The sequence below is a fragment of the Ailuropoda melanoleuca genome, chromosome 16 (assembly GCF_002007445.2).
Source record: "Ailuropoda melanoleuca isolate Jingjing chromosome 16, ASM200744v2, whole genome shotgun sequence".
NCBI lineage: Eukaryota > Metazoa > Chordata > Mammalia > Carnivora > Ursidae > Ailuropoda > Ailuropoda melanoleuca.
Genome location: NC_048233.1, coordinates 52,322,019 through 52,339,020, shown reverse-complemented (window position 1 = coordinate 52,339,020; position 17,002 = coordinate 52,322,019). Strand labels below are relative to the sequence as shown.

Genomic DNA, 17,002 nt, shown 5'->3' with positions numbered 1-17,002 from the left:
GGGAAGCCTAGAAGTTGTGCGTATGGCGTTTTTACAAGAGATACTGGTTCCCAGGGGGCATGCGCTTTTAAGCTACAGTGACTCTTGCACCTGCCTTGTGTGAGTCTTGTATCATCACACCTGAGTGTTCCCTCAAACGGGCGGGGGCAGCCACAGCTCCTGGATGGCTATGTGGACTGCTGTAAACAGGATCATTCCTATGGAAGAGAAACACTTCACTGCCCTGCGATTCCTGTCTGTATCCTGAGCAGGACAGTGCCAAATGTGGCTTATGATGGTCCTCTGAGGGGGACCCTGAGCAGACGCCCCAGTGAGCACTGCACTTGCCCCAAAAAGCCATACTTGTGGAAAGTGGCAAGGCCAGACCTCAAACACAGTTGTCTGCTTCAATGTAAACACTTACTCTAATTGTCGGGCCCTCAACATTTCCTCCCCAGGTAACTCTATGCTGGCCCAAGAGACCAGTACAACTTCTCAAACACTTGCTAGGCTGTTTTTTCCTTCTAGTGCCGTGTGTGAGGTCCCTAAGTTTGGTAGCTTTTAATTCGTCCTGCCTGCCTAGCCTCAATGGCTGAACTAACAGTTCACTGAATTCCATTTCCTGATGATCCCCCAGAGACTCCTTTAAATCCAGCAATACCTCCTTGGTCCAAACCTTTAAGCTGACTTTTTAAGCCCTCAGACAATTATGGCTTCTGCTTGGAGGCTCAAGGCAACCTCACAGCCGATTACCAAACGGAGATGATTACCACCTACTGAGCACGGACAGGCACCCGAGCTGTCCTTGGCCGAGGATAACAGCTCTGGAATGGCAGGGGTCTCCTGATGGCCAAGGGAGGCCCTACCCCACCGCTGAAAGGATCTTGTAGAAGTTTCCCCTCCGGAAGTCCTCCACAGGACATGAGTTTATTAACATAGTGACCCCAACAGATGTCCTGTCAGATTAACACCTGGACCCAAGCAGTAGGATGAATCGATTCTTCCCAGCCTTCCCCTCGCTTTCTCTCCATGAAAATCTGGAGCTGGACGTCACTGCAAATGCTATCACTCCTCTCAAGTCCTCCTGGAGCCTTCCTGGAGCTTTCCTGGCTAAGTCCATCTTTTTCCTCACGACCTTTCTCTTCTAGGACTTGTGAGCACCGCCCCTCCCCTGAGGCTGACAGCCCTGGAAAGCAGCGTCTGCGTCTCAGTCCCCTCAGTCATGACAACAAGCCCGATGCCGGACATAAGGAGTGACAAAACAAACAAATGAGAGAAACAACTGGAAACGGAGGCACCCAACCGTATTCTTTTCTGTGTGACTTGGACCACTGAGTTAATCCCATCTCATCTGTAATTTTAGGTCAGAATCCTGGTTAATGGTGGGCAATGGGCAACTTCTTCACGGTTACCTCTTTTAATCATTAACTTAGACAAATAACTTGCTTCACCAACCATAAAGTGACAAGTTTACAGAGATTCCAAATCAATGGCTCCCATGTTACTCACACAGGACATAGTGCTGAAGGCTGTGGAACTCTGTCTCCACCCATGTCTGGCTCTTCTTTCCTACCCTGACAGGCTGGAGTGAACAAGAGGAAGAAAATGACACAGAATGAGGCCCAGGGGAGAAAACGTCTCAGAAAGCACTGATGGGGCTTCCCACTAGACATGGCCAAAGGCCAGCGAAAACAAGCATTCACACCTCACAGTGGCTTGGTGACGGATGACCTCAGACTCACTTTACAGAAGGGGAAACTGAGGCCTGGAGAAATTAAGTGTCTCGAGTGAGGTCACACTAGTTGGCAGGCAGCTTGCTCTCAAACCCAAGTGCTTTCTGACTATGACAAGGTCACTAGTTGTAATTCATAGCAAAACGTCAGTAAAAAAGGGCCAGTTTTTAAGCAAATGATCTTGCTCTTTCAGCTTCTTAAAGTAATTTGCCTCATTTCAAAGACAGAGTATTTTTTGCCCAAGAGAATGAAAGCAGAAGTGGTGTCAAGCGTGTAGGGAAACTAGCCTCTCACCCATTGTCGATGGGAACAGACATAGGTATAACCTGCTGGAAGCAACATTTGGCAATGTTAAAACAGCTGTAACGTGTGTATACCCTTTATGCAGCAACTCCGCTGAAACGGTGTATACACGCAAGAAAGACATGAGGATTTAATGTCAGTACTTAGAACATCAAAAAAGTAGAAGCAACCGAAATGAAAGTAGTTAAAAATATTAAGGTAAATTCATGTAATGGCGTGCTTTGCAGTTATTAGGGAAAACCCTATAAAAGGCTGGCCATGATTCGTTGATTTTCTTTAGATTTTAAATCCTATACAATGCGTGTGAGTGTATGTGTGTGTAGGCACAGAGCTCCTGTAAGAATTAAATTATTACTTATGCAGCCCTCAGAATTGTACTCAGCATACACTCAACATGAGGAAACATTTATCAAAATGTGATGGTATATGCATAAAGAAAATACAGAAGAATATAAACCAAGTGATAAACAGGGGTGAATTCCAAGAGGCAGGGTTATGTAGAGTTCCCTTTCTTTCCATACCCTTGTGTTGTCTGACAATTTTTATAGGATGATTTGTATCATGAAAATATCATAAAGATATGCTTTCTCCAAAATGAAGAAAACCCTATCACTCAGGAGAGAACATCTTCCATTTGCATAGAATTTAGTTTAGGAACACTAAACGTTTCAAACTCATCTGATGGACCGAACACTTCAGAAATGTAGGAGACTGTGGGCAGGGCTACCCCATTCAGAGGCTGTAAGTGAGGGAATGCAAGGAAAAGATAATGTCACGAATGTTGAACATGACAGCTGTTTCCTCTCCCTGAGAATCTGGGATTCTTCTCTGGAGCCCGAGAGCCGCTGGGAGACAACAGAGGACGTGAGGAGCGCTCGTGCTTCCAAGCCATCCCTTGACAGACGTTCTGCAGGGGATCCTACTCACCACATCCCGCGGGCCAGGCGAGGCTGTGCTGGCCGCTGCCCGCAGGAGCGAGAGGACGGAGCCAAAGACAAACCTAACCACGCCAGTGACGACTACGCAACAACCAGCAGGTTTTCCTAAGGGCTGAGGATCTGTAGACTTTCCTCCACCCCTCGCAGGCAAAATCTGAGATGTGAGTCTTCAGGAAAACAAACAGGTTATGTTGCTGTACAGGGACACTCCTGGGTTTTATAAACCAACCATGTACTTGGTCACCTCACGGAATGAGCTAATAGATTGTGTCCCCAGGTTTTTTCTCACTGTTAAGTATTTTATACACCTATTACTTTTCTTCTGTTTGACATCTCAGGTGACTGTTCAGTGTGATCAGAACCAAATTTTAAATCTGGTCACGGCAGGAGGGCATTTGCCTCTTTGGGCGTGATTTCAAGAGCAATCTTTTAGTATTTCCTCACAAAGAATTAACTGCTCCCGGGCTTTGGAAAAGTTCCCTGTTAAAAAATTTCCTTTTACTCCTCTTTATCCTTTTGGAAAAAATCAGGACTCAGTGTTGAAATATTTTTGTCATTTATTGACAGAATACTGAATTTCTCATCCCCCTTACTGGTGTGACTAGATCAATTCCTAGAAGGAATTCTGGCCCAACGGGTCACGTACACAACCGTGTGAACTGGTTTACCTGACAGTGAAGTGCCAGCACGCGATGCTCTCAGGGCCTGGCTGACTCACAAGAAAGCTTCTAGAAGGACAGGTCATGACATCATATGGTGGACTTTACCTCATCTGAAAGCAGTCCGTACCTCAACTACAGCACCAACCACACTAAGCTATAATTTATCTGCTCGCTAGTGCGCGTCTCTCCAAGACTTCTCAAGACGAGGGATGCTATCTTAGGCACCCGGGAACCTGGTGCACCTCCCACATGGCCAGGTGGTGGAGCTACTTCTCTCCCCACACATCCTATGTTGCATGGATCTGGCCACCTCATAAGCTGCAATCAAGGTCAGATGCAACGGAGGACACAGGGTCCGTGAGCAAGGAGGAGGAAATACAAAGGCCCCTGAAGGTAAAATCGCACTGTCCCTTCACCTTGGGATGGTGGGAAAGCGTTAGTCTAAAAATACCCGGGTCTGCCCCATGCCTGCTTTACCTACGCTCTCCAGCACTGGAGAGGGAAAATAAAAGCACCCTTCGGTGCACCGGGAACCCCAGTCGGTTATTTTTATCATTCCGAGAGCGAATCCTCAGTGGATTTTGAGAGAGTCACAGCTCACAAAATACCCTCACACTACCTTACTTGATTCTCACTGTGACCTCCCAGGGGACAGGACAGAGCCGAGTTCAAATCCAGGAGTCAAACCTCGATATGAATTCCAGCGCTCAACTACCAGGGGGGCCTAGTGACTAAATCTCAGTTAGCCTCGTTTATCTGTAACACTGGGTTAATAATATTTATCACACAGAATGTTTGTAAAGATCAAGTGACACAGTGACCATCAAAGTCCCTGGCAGATAATACCTGCTCAATAAATAAGTCTGACTTTCTTCCCATCGCACAGTCCTTCCCTAGGCAATGCCTCCATTAGTATTCGTAGCCACTGATCTTTGACAGGAGATGGCTCTCTGGCTGCTCAGTGTGCATATGGCAGCCCCTGCCCAGGACAGGGGCAGACTGGTGGCCATCCCAGCACAGCTAGCCAGCACCTGGTGGGCTGCCTGAGTGGCCCTCCATCGGTGGTAGGCTCTGGGACAACATCCCAGCTGCCAACCCTTCATCATCCCCTATCTGTTCTATCCATGAAGAACTTTTCTTTCTTTTCTCAATCTTTTGGATATTGGTCTCACATCCATCCTTGAGACTTTTTTTTTATGACAGCTTCTCCCCGGATGACCATGGGACAAGGACGGGATGGCCCAGCAGAGGGCTCTGCACAGGTTGTCCCCCACATGCTCTTAGCTCCCCCCTCTTGCTCAACCTACATGTCTCCAGCCTTCAATAGGCAAGGCTTTGAGCATTTCTTTTCTGCTTGCAGGAAAAGCACAATATTAATCATGGTTCTAGAACGAAGGTGCCTGGGTCCTGATCCAACTCCACCTCTTACCATCTCTGGTGTGGCCTCAGCAAGTATTTAACCTCCCTTTGCCCGAGTCTCATCCCTTGTAAGACGGGGATAACAACATAGCTTGTTGGGGGATTCAGTGAGGCACACAGTAGGTACTCAATAAAATGTAGCTCTTATTTATTGACATAAAAAACACCTTTCTATATATCTCTATCTACATATATATATATATATATATATATATAAATATAGTGTGTGTGTGTGTGTGTGTGTGTGTAAATGTACTTTGAAATTAGTTCCAGAAGAATATACATAGGACGGTTTATATTAGTATCCTTCAGGGAGCACGCAAAGAAGAACTTTTATGTGATATGTACTTGTACCATTTTACAAGCATATATTATTTTTGCAATTTAAACACACTTTTAAAAAGAACACACTTTTGAAAAGAACACGTTTTTGAAAAGAACACGCTTGGGTATAGTTGAAGAAAAGAAAAGGAAGGGAGGGGAAGAGGGGGAAAGAGAGAAGAAGAAAAATGATTTCCTTAAGGCAGAAGCCAAGGGCTGGATCACAAAGAATCTTGGCTGGCTGAGACATCCTATTGCTAGTTGCAGGGTTTCTAATGCCCTGTAGGCAAAACCTTCTGCCATATATGTCAGCCATACAAAAATTTCCTTCATATTTTCTCAAGTATTCTAGGTGGGGGAAGGGCAGAAACACAGCTCCACTGAACCAAGTCATCCTGGGCTGGAGGGGTAAGTCAGGGAGGCTCGTTCACAGTGGGAGGGCTGTCCAGGCTCTTGGAGCACTTTAGGGAGTGGGAGGCAGCTCTCCTGGGTCTTGGGGGAGTAAGGGGCACATCTAGGACAAATCCTACCAGGTAGAAAATGCTTCCAAGAGATTTGGGCATGCCCCCCTCCCCCCAAGAAGTCTAGACCCCTTTGCCTGGGAGGAATGAAAGAGGGCTCTGCCTCTTACCATAGCGTCTTCTACGCTGACTCAGTTTCTCCAATGTCCCACGAGACACAGACTGAAGCAAGCGAAGGTTTGTTTCACTACCTTCTGTGCAATAGCCCGCACTGCGCGACTCACCTTTCCCCCCATCCTAAAATCTCAGGGCTATGTATAGCAAAAAGTCATATCCTCTTTTGGTAAAAGTTACATCATCAGAACACCAAGAATAATGCTGCATATTCCTTATATGTAGCCAAGATATTCATTTGGCCGACCCACATGTCTTTTTCAAAGGGTGAAAATGCCCTTCTTTTTAACTTCCCTTATATCACTTTTGATGGGTAAAAATCTTATCAGACCACACAATGCACCCTCCAAGAAGCTTGCATTTCTGGAAAACCATCTACCATACAAAGCATGTTCTATGAAAGTTTTTTTTTCAAATTGTAAATGCTGTATGGCTTCTCTCTGTAGTCAGGTGTCTTCTGGGCCCCCACTGAAACGAATACAGGTATTCCTGCTAGCAGCTATGAACATACTTCCTGCTAGCAACTATGAACATACTTCCTGCTAGCAACTATGAAGGTATTTCCCCCACTTCATTAATGCCTCTGCTGACGAAGTTCCTGCCAGCCAAGTATGTCCTGTGGCCCATGCCCACCATCCTATTTGCACCCCACTCCCAATCCTGACCAAACTCACCCAAAGGAACTGGATCTGCTGTAAAGGTAGATGCCAAAAAGGACCCTCAAGAAATGGACTTACCTTTCTCGTGGCTGCTTGGTGGTGGTGGTGGAAGTGGGGAGGTGACCGGTTTGGACTTGTCATAGTTGTTAAAGCTCTGGCTGCGTCGGTTGTTAGCAGTGGCTGACCCTCCACGTGTTTTGGCTTCGCTGCCTGCAGCGGATACCCTTGCGGTAGGACCTGGAAGCCTAAAATGCAAAAACAACAGAATAATGGATCCAGTCTCAGGAGAACAGCAGTGTCTCAGAAGAAGGAACTGCAACCATGCAGGAGGTAAAGGAAACCATTCAAGACATTGGGTCTGTGGAGGTTTGCCAATCAAAAGATTTAGTGGAACTACTACAAACATCTAGGCTACTAATGACCCCAGCAAAGTCCAACAGCAAAACCCGAGGTTGCCTTTGAGCAAAGAGAAATTCTGAAGGAAAAGTAAATGAATGAGTTTGCTCATTAGAAATACAATGTTCATCTTCCTTTTTCTCTCGGATGAGTAATTTTACTTTTCAACAGGGCTAAACCATGTCAACTCTAATTCTATAAAGTGTGGAACTTAAAGGCCATATCAGACTATAAGTTTTTTTACCTTATTATGTGTGCATTTCTTCTGGTAGGTATTAATATGGTGTTTGTCATAATCCAGGATTGCAGTGTCAAGAAAATGATGTAATTTATAATGGTCAGAAAGAGACCTGCTAGCACGCAGAACCCAATACAACTACATTGAAAAAACTTATGGCCTGGATGAAAACATGTGTTCAGACATACATTTTCCTTCAACATCTGACAACTTGTTTCCATAGACATTACTTAGAGGCTGAAGCCCAGCTTCTCTGCACAGTAGATGGATAAAATCATACATTCCTTTTGTAGAGCCAGCAGGAAACCATTAACCTAAAGACAAACATACACCTTCTCTTTAAATAAAGTACCTCATTTGGGGTGGTTTAGGAAATAAAGTTAGCAGACATCTTTGTAATATGTTAAAGATATTAGAGCCTCCTCTCCCAAGAGTTAAGGGTAAGACTCCCCAGATCAGAAACTTTGGTTCAGAGACTACTAAGCAGGCTGTTTCTAATCATTAAAAGTTAAAAGATGAATAAATAATGAAATAGTTATATCTTTCAGCTAAAACCCACTTAACTGTGTTTAAAAGCCACTGGAACCTCCGCTGACTAGCATCAGATCTTGTGTTAAGTCTGAACTTTCAACTCATAAAGCTTTCAACTTTCTCTTCCCATGCAAATCTGTAAGACCAAAGAGGTCTGCAGTCTGGAAGCATTTTACATATAAGCAAGCAATCACTTTAAACTTTTTCTTGCTGGCTGAGCAAGAAGGATGGTTGTAGAGTAAACAGAGAACATGAGCTAGTGTGAGAGCACTGTAAAATTTATACAGTTAAGAAGAAGGTGGCTCAATTCCCTGATTGGGAGCTAGGCGAGAAGGAAGGGGGTGAGTTCTCCCCCGCAAGTGGCAGAGGGAAGTGCACTTTCCACTGCACTACGAGTATCTGCTTCTCTGTTAATTTACCCCATCTCGTTTGGAGAAAATATTCACCCCACAAAGACAGGCAGAGTAGGGGTACAAAACCAGCAGTGCCAGGGTCTATATTTGGGTACCAGATGTGGCCAGCACAACTGAATAAGGAGGTCTAGCAATGGGATCTTGGTACCTCTTGGTTCTACGTTGAATACAAACAGCATCCAGCGAGCCCTCCAAGTCATTTTTAGCTGAGTACTCACAGCTAATGGTAGAGCTTCTGCAGGTGCAGACACAGAGGCCTTTGGGCTGGACTCCCCTATCCCAGCTATAGTCTATGAGAGTCTTCATGCCCACAGACAGGACTGGAAAAGGATTATAGACTTGTTCCAAGATGAAGTCACAGCAACTGTATGAAGTGGTACAGGGTGAGGGATTTGCAAGGAGTACAGAAGCAAAAAGCATCAAGAAGGGAAAGATACATTCTCTTCTGCTGAAGAGCCCCCACTGCCCTGACCCAGGGCTGGACCACAGATCTTTCAGGGCAGTCAGGGCCTTTAGAGAAAGAAAACTGATCAAAGAATCAGATGGCATGAGTACAACCTTGAATTGGGTAGGCAATTTAGTTCTCTGTGAGGCAGTGTGGGATAATGGATAAAACATGGGCTTTTTCATACACGTGACACTGGACCAGTATTATAATCTCTCCAAGATTCCTGTTCCATATCAGATAACTTTGGAATAATAAACTATCCAATAGGATAGTTGTTCATTTGGAATGGGGCTTAATGTCTAGTCTATTTTAAGTACTCAATGCATGTTAGTTCCCCTACCCATCCTCTCTGCTGAACATATATTCATACATGAACTCAGCATTGTAATAAAGGAAACATGCTTTTGGTACAAAAAAGAATTAAATAAAAAAATTAAGAAAATCGATGGATCTAAATGAAAGTATCAGAAGAGAGCAGATAAAAATCAACATATGAGGGGCGCCTGGGTGTTACAGCGGTTAAGCGTCTGCCTTCGGCTCAGGGTGTGATCCCGGCGTTATGGGATCGAGCCCCACATCAGGCTCCTCCGCTATGAGCCTGCTTCTTCCTCTCCCACTCCCCCTGCTTGTGTTCCCTCCCTCCCTGGCTGTCTCTATCTCTGTTGAATAAATAAATAAAATCTCTTTTTAAAAAATCAACATATGAAAGTCTGAGATCTACATTTTCAAAGAGGCAAGCCAGGCTTTGACAGATAGTACTCATTTCCCTAAGAAACATTCCAGAAGAGAAACTGTTTCAACCAAGTATCTGTGACTGGGACCTTATACTTAGGGTACCTCTGAGCCATCTGTAGGCCCCAATCCCCAGAGTGAAACATTCCTGGTCTTGGATCAACTAAGACAGTTCTGGTTTCTGATGGGTGGTCATCCTCAGATTCTTTGCACTGAGTCAGGACCTGGGGGTGCACCTTTGATGGGAGCGGCATAGCCTTCAAGTGGCTGCAGGGTTGTGCCAAGTTTCCTAGGACACGGAGAAGGAATTCTTGAAGGCCTTGAAGGCAGCTGACATGAAAAAGAATGCTTGGCACATATTTAGGCATCAAAAGCCACCCTAAAGTTCAAGCCGATTCATGTCACCTTCTACCCCCATCACTGTTACACCCTAGTCAGGACAGCTCCTCGAACTTGACCAAATGGGAAGACTGGGTGGAGACCAAGTAATTTCTTCTAAGTTTCAGAGGGTGTCTATGACAACGTAAAACTTGAGTTTTGTGGTGAACAGGCTTGAATAGTTGCTTGCTCCAAAGCAAGCCCCCCGCCATCCCTCTGAAATTTTCAGCAAAGTCTGCCTCACACACAAAGGCCATGAATGAACGTGTGGTGGGTAGGAAGTAAGGAAAAAGGCTTGTTTGGATCCACCCATGAGGGAACCAAAATATTCTTTGGGATAGTGAGTTAATCCACCCAAATTAATTCGGAGTGAATTATAAGATCTCAAATGTAGCATTTCAAAGACAAAGGCGACCTTGAGGACCTAAGGTACATGAGCAATCATGAGGAAGGCACTAGATTTTCTGCAAATTGAAGAAGAGTTTTCTACGGTCTGAATGTTTATGTCCCCCACCCCAAATTCCTATGTGAAAATCCTAATCCCGGTATGATGGCATTAAGAGGTGGGGCCTTTGGGAGGTGATTAGGTCATTACACAGAACCCTCATGAATGACATTAACATCCTTATAAAAAATGGTGCAGAATGCTAGGTGGCCCGTTCAACCCTGAGGACAGAGCGAGAAGTCAGCCATCTGCAACCTGGAGGGCAGGGCTCACCAGAACCTGACTAGGCTGGCATCCTGATCTTGGACTTCCAGCTTCGAGAAATGTGAGCAATAAATTTCTATTGTTTATCAGCCACTGAGTCTGTGGTATTTATTACTATGGCAGCCCAAACAGACTGAGGCAGGGTTCTAGTTCAGTCTCCTCCAGATCTTAAGGGGCTGACTGATACCAGATGACATCTAAATTACACACATATTGATAAGAGAATGTGCAAAGGTCAGAAGTAATTCAAAGAAGGAAAACGATAATCTGGGAAGTTGGTGGGATGGCCAGGGAAGGTTCCAAATAGATGTGACCCCACAGCAAGATGTGGCATGTGGAACGGAAATGCGAGTGGAGGGCAAGAGGGTACGGAGTCATGGTGAGGGGCAGAGGTCTCCTGCAGAGGAAGGAAGGCTGGTGTGGGCTGGGGAGTGGCGGACAGGCTGGGAGGAAATGAGGCTGGAGAAGCAGGCAGGGCCAGAGTAGAGAGGGCTTTGCATGCCACAGTATGAATCTGGACGTTGTCCTGGCCTCCGGCAATGAGGCATTCATTCGTTAGCGAGGCTGGGAGCAGAGCTGGGGTGGAAAAGCAGAGTATCCTGTAATTCACAGTAACACAGATCCGGGCCCAGCTCACGCTCTCAAGTTCATCACCATTAACATTCCTGCGCATCGCAAGAACTTCTATCAAGCCCCAGCATGGAAACAGTCGCTGCCTGTACATTAGCACCCCTCTGCAAAAAGATGGGTCTTGCTCCTGTGGAACAGCAGGGAGAGGGGAGCATGTCAAGTCAACCCTGCATCATTTATGGTGCCAGAAAGTTCCAAGGACTCCTCTGCAAGAACAACTCTACTTCTCAAGATCATTCCATGTTCCAAACATAGCTACCAAATGACAGAGGGTACAGATGGGTTCTTTGAAGCATACACATGTTGCTTTAAAAAAATATATAATAATAAGTTGAAAGGAAGTGGTATAAAAAAGAGGCAGAAGAGAAATCCTGCTGCTATTGGAGCCATGGTCTATTTCTTCAACATGTGCAGAGCCAAGCAGGCCGTATGGTAAATTGTCATTCCTGGCAAGTAACCTGTGAGTGCATCCCGGCTCCACGCACTGTGCGCGCTGATGGGAAGAAAGCCACTCTTCCCCGAAAAGCCACTTGAAACGGGGGGTGGGGGGGAGTAGCTGGCCTTCCCAGGCAGGATGGCAGCTGTGTGCACATGCTTGGGACCTCAGGTGGAAGGTGTTGTGATCGGAGATGCTTTTTGTGCCAGAGGAGACCATTACATGCTAAATCTCTCATCTCTGTGGCCTCTGCTTTTCAGCAGCTGGACAAAGAGAACAGAAGTATTAGCCCCGGGGCGCCTGGGTGGCACAGCGGTTAAGCGTCTGCCTTCAGCTCAGGGCGTGATCCCAGCGTTATGGGATCGAGCCCCACATCAGGCTCTTCCGCTATGAACCTGCTTCTTCCTCTCCCACTCCCCCTGCTTGTGTTCCCTCTCTCGCTGGCTGTCTCTATCTGTTGAATAAATAAATAAAATCTTAAAAAAAAAAAAGAAGAAGTATTAGCCTCACCGCTTCCTCTCCACAAGATGGTCATGTAGATCAACCTTGCTAGAGGTGGCCTGGTGGCCCTAGAGGGCCCAGATCAACCCCAAACACCAACATTACTGTGTTTGCTGGTTATGGTGCACTCATTATAGACCAGACATAAAAGGACTGGAAATGACTTTACTTGATCCACATAACTGTGAATGAGGCAGTCAGGAACGACTGGCTCCTCGAGAGTAAATAATTAGTCCAGGTGACGTGGTGCATGGTGAAAAGGGGCTTTCACTAGGTGTGCCACTCACAGCCACCGTGATTCTGGGCCTCTGCAGATGGAATATGCCTAGCAGCCTGGGAGCTGCAAGGGCTGCCACCGGACCAGACTTGTAGAAGAAGGCAGAAATTCATGGAAACTCTTCATCCTTGTACTGATTCCCTCTATAAGCCTCTTCCGGGCATCCAGACTCAACAGGCTTCCCACCCTGTTGGATATCCCTGGTGCCTGTCAGGGTGTTTGTCTCTGGCAGGTGTTCTATCAATGTTTGCACTTGAATAAGATCTATTTCCAGAGCTCTGGGGGCGGTGTCTTACTCCGTCAGCAGGGGTAAGTCTATTTCTTTTGGCAGCCAATTTTACTGCTATGTTTGGTGATGCCTGGATTGGCTCAAATGCTGATCAGAATTGTGCTCAAGGCTGGGGGTGGGAAAGGAAAGGGGGTAAGGGAGGACAAGGAGGAGTATTAGGCAAATAATGAAACAAAGAACATCCTTTCATTAACCTCATCAGAGACAAAAAAAAAAATGTATGCAAAAAGAAACTCTAGGTGGGGGATGTGACCCTGAAAGAAAGACAGACCTTGGCTTTCAGTCAGCTTGGAAGCCCTGTACCCAGCACACCCTGGGGGAGGGGCAGACACGGCCTCACCCTTCAGTCTTTCCTCTCTTCCCACTGCCTCCTGATAACAAATCATGCTTGGGATGGGCATGTGCCTTAAGCAGATATTTTCCCAGCAAGCTCCTGTCTGTTTTATCTTCTAGAACTTAGCACATCGTGGGAACAGACACTAGATTTCAGGTTCCCTCCAAGCTCACTCCCCTCCTTTCCTTTTGTTCGTGAAAGAATTTCAATCTACAGTGGAACTGGAGGATAGGAAATGGAGAATCTCGTGCACATGCCCTCAGAAGAAAGGCACTTAACAACGGAGATGCTGATTTCCCATCAATGCCTGACATACGGAATATAGAAACTTCTCTCCTGACCAGTGCACATCTGCAAAGAATCCCTCTCCATCTTCAAACCCGTGAACTTACTGCTTGGACTCCCACTGCACCCTCACATGCCCCCTTGCACTCCTGGTCCATCAATACAGCCTGCCCCAAACCCTCAACAGACTCACTTGTTTCTTGCTCTGACATGCATTTCCCCAATCGCAATTCCTCTGCTATTCCCAAATAAACTCAATTTGAATTTGGTAATCTGAGCTTACTTCAGTTGACCTCCTTATTCAGGTTAACACCTATGTAGGGACATCTGCAGGACACTTAAAAACTGGGAACCCCGTTCGCCAGGGCAGTCAGTGTCTGAGTTGGACCCTGTGTTATTCTTCAGGGAAAGCAGGCACAGTCTAGCATGGTATTAGGAACTGCGTGTTTATGTCCTCCCTGCCCCTGCCCCAATTCATGTGTCATAACCCTAATCCCCAGGTGATGGTATCTGGAAATGGGGCTTAGGGGAGGGATTTAGGTCATGAGGTTAAAGAACACATGATGGGGTTAGTGCCTTATAACGAGAGAACGGATAGGCCTTGCTTCCTCTCTCGCTGCTCTCCATGGGGGGACACAGCAAGAACACGGCCATCTGGAAACCAGGAACAGGGTGCTTATTAGAACCCGACTGTGCCGGCATCCTGACCTTGGGCTTGCCAGGCTCCAGAACTGTAAGGAAAACATTTCTGTTGTTTAAGTCACCCAGTTTGTGGTGATTTGTTCTAGCAGCCCAAACTGACAAACACACAGGGTTGTGAGCAGCACTGATCAACGTGGGTTCCCTCCTGTCCCCCAGAACCAAGTCTGGGTAACATCTGGACTTGTTCTACAAAGCAACTGCCCTGTGGCTTCTCCCCAACAGCCAGGCAGATCCCGAGTTGGGTCTCCCTACGTGTGACCTTTTAGAAAAGACAAAGAAAGCTACGGCTAGAAAAGGCACCTAGAGCTTGACAGAGTGGGGCAGCAGGCAGACGTCAGGACATATCTGTCACATGAATACAGATACAAATGCCGCGTGGGCCTCCTGTTAGCTTTAAGTGAGAATTTAGTGAAAAGTAAATGAAGAGATTGTACCCCAGCATCGGGTTCTGTTGGGATGCCACAGGGGGAGGCAAAAAACTGAGAGTAATGGTTGAAATCTAAGATTTTTAAAAACAGCCTCAACAACCCCCTAAGTGCCAGATTTCAAGGGGGGAGGAAGAGAGGAGGAGTGTAATAAGACAGTGGTTAAGGTGAGGGTTCTGGAGTTAGATTACCTGCGCTCAAATCCTGGTTTTTTCCCCACTTTCTGTGTCACCTTGGGTCACTTACCTAACTTCCTCGATTTTAGTTTTCTCATCTGTAAAATGGGGACAATAACATGACCCGCCGCATGAAGACTGACGTGAGAATTAAATATGAGAATGCATTCAAACTGGTGCATAACAAGCATTCAGTAAATGTTAGCTCTTGCTACTTTTAAAAGAACAGTAGGTCCCAAAGATGTGACCGGCATTTTCCATACCCTGGAACGGGTCCTCCCAGGAGCCAGAAGATGCCAAACTCTGCGTCAAGAGAACTAGTTAGTGAGCAAGGCTGATTTTTATCTTTAGGTAACTGAGGCAATCTCTCCAAGGTACAAAAAGAGCATCCAGAAACAAAAATGAGACAGAGCTGCCTTGCTGCTTTGTCTCCTGCAACCAATTGGATTCATGCTTCAGGTCTTCTTAATTCAAAAGAAAACCAATCCCATGTTAGTAATTTAAGCAATAACAGCAACAATAAAAAGCACCACACAAGCAAAGGAAATGCAGGTGAGGCAGGGTCAGGGCCAGGCCAGAGCAGGGAGCCAAACTCATCGTAAAACCACTACAAAGTCCACCAAGAAACTTACCTCTCCCTGAACCAGAAAGGATTTTGATGACCAAGCAATCAAAGCCCAAATCAATGAAATGCAGAAACAGTACGTACGCCTTCACCCCACATACACTCGGACACACACATACACACTCATTTTCAATGACCCCCCCCCCGCAGACACTCTCAAAACTCTCTGACATTGGGTCATTAGCCAAAGCATGTTTGGTTTTCTCAAACTGCAAACATGAAACGGGGAGAGGGACCAAAAGGAAACTTAGCCAGAGCAAAGGGATCAATGAGTTGGGTTGAAACCATGCTTCGCAGGACACAGAGAAAAATCTAACCTAGAAATCTTTTTCTGACCCAGAGTGAAGTGGATGATTTTGCTTTGAGAGGAGTCCTTGGATGATGCACTGCATGACGGGAAAGAGAAAAAGTGGAAGAGATGAGTGAGGGGAGAGAAGATACGTTAGACATACACATCACTAATGGGAATCGACGACAACGGGGATGCACCCGGTTTGCCCTCTGCCCACATTTCCTACAATACGCAGCCTTCCTTCCTCCTCTAACTTTTCTGATCTGACAAAATTATTCCAATGTGAAGAGATTGCTATCAAGATTATCTAAGAACTTCTGTGATTTTTTTTTTTAAACCAAATATCTTTTCTGCTACCTGTGGCCTAAGGCTTCTTCTTCCCATCAGAAGACACTGAAGTGAGGGGTCTCTGATAGGTAAACACACTTTATAGCTTTCTAAAAGTATCTAGATGCATCTATTTCACATGCTGTTCAACCACGGTGCTTTTCAGATAAATGTGCCATATAAAATGTTGACCCAAAACATGGGTATAGATGTTTGCAAGTTTTACTGGTCTTGGGAGATTCGCTCTCAGTGGTATAGAAATGTTCATTTAAGGGGTGCCTGGGTGGCTTAGTCGGTAAGCAGCCGACTCTTGGTTTCAGCTCAGGTTGTGATCTCAGGATCATGGAATCGAGACCCCCATCAGGTTCCATGCTCAGCTCAGAATCTGCTTAAGATTCTCTCCCTCTCCTTCTGCACCTCGCCACTGAGCTTGCTTTCTCTCTCAAATATATGAATCCTTTTTTTTTTTTTTAAAGAAATGTTCATTTAAAGTCTTCTGAATTTGCTTAATTCTAGGCTTCGGACAAAAAAATTTGTACATGTGAGGAATCTTGATTGGGCTTAAAAGAAAGGTAAACTTGTTTACAGCCTTACAAAAGGTAAAAATACTTATCAGTCTTATATCCACCACCTTATACCATGTACATCCTATACTGACCTGTGTTTCTCAACACATATTCTTTGGAACCCCATGCAGTGATCTGAGGTGGGAAAGACAAACGCTGGTGTCACTAGACTCCAGAAGTAAAGGAAGAGACAAGAGAGAATGCAGAAGAAGAAAAAAATGAAGCAATTGTCTGGATTTTTCCTAACCAGCTGAATACTGATAATATGTAAGGTAGACACAGATGGAAAGGAAAGTGAGTCTTGGGGACGATGCTTCTCTCCTGGACTCTGCACGGGTGAGGAATTTCATGAGCTGAAATATGGATCAAGTTCTTGGCCACACATAGATTAATGAGAAGAGCTGAAGGGAAGAGGTAAACGTGAGTCTCCGTTTGGCCATCATGGAGGAGCCACTCTTATTCCCTCATGCCAGCGGCTCAAATTTCCTTTGCCAGCTTCCATGACTCCTTTCAAACAAATTTCATGGAAAAGCTGCCAGGTTTTAGTATTTCCTATCCCAAGAAGTACAGTGTTTAGGCATGTTTGTATCTGGCAGAGTTCTAACAGAGGACTGAAACTTGGCGTTCGGGGCTTACGCCAACA

General features: G+C 45.7%; 1 protein-coding gene across 8 annotated transcripts in view; it reads right to left on the bottom strand.

The window, feature by feature from the left end:
• NAV2 (neuron navigator 2) overlaps nt 1–17,002 on the bottom strand; it is a 385,459-nt gene that overhangs the window by 199,959 nt on the left and 168,498 nt on the right. For 6 of the 8 annotated variants that reach the window (XM_034646084.1, XM_034646086.1, XM_034646085.1 and 3 more), the window contains exons 6-7: nt 15,492–15,560; nt 6,728–6,894 (exon numbers count right to left, since the gene is read on the bottom strand). In XM_034646084.1, coding sequence (XP_034501975.1) covers nt 6,728–6,894; nt 15,492–15,560 — 236 coding nt within the window. The remainder of the gene's footprint in view (nt 1–6,727; nt 6,895–15,491; nt 15,561–17,002) is intronic. The other 2 variants (XM_034646087.1, XM_034646090.1) reach the window with 1 other exon arrangement.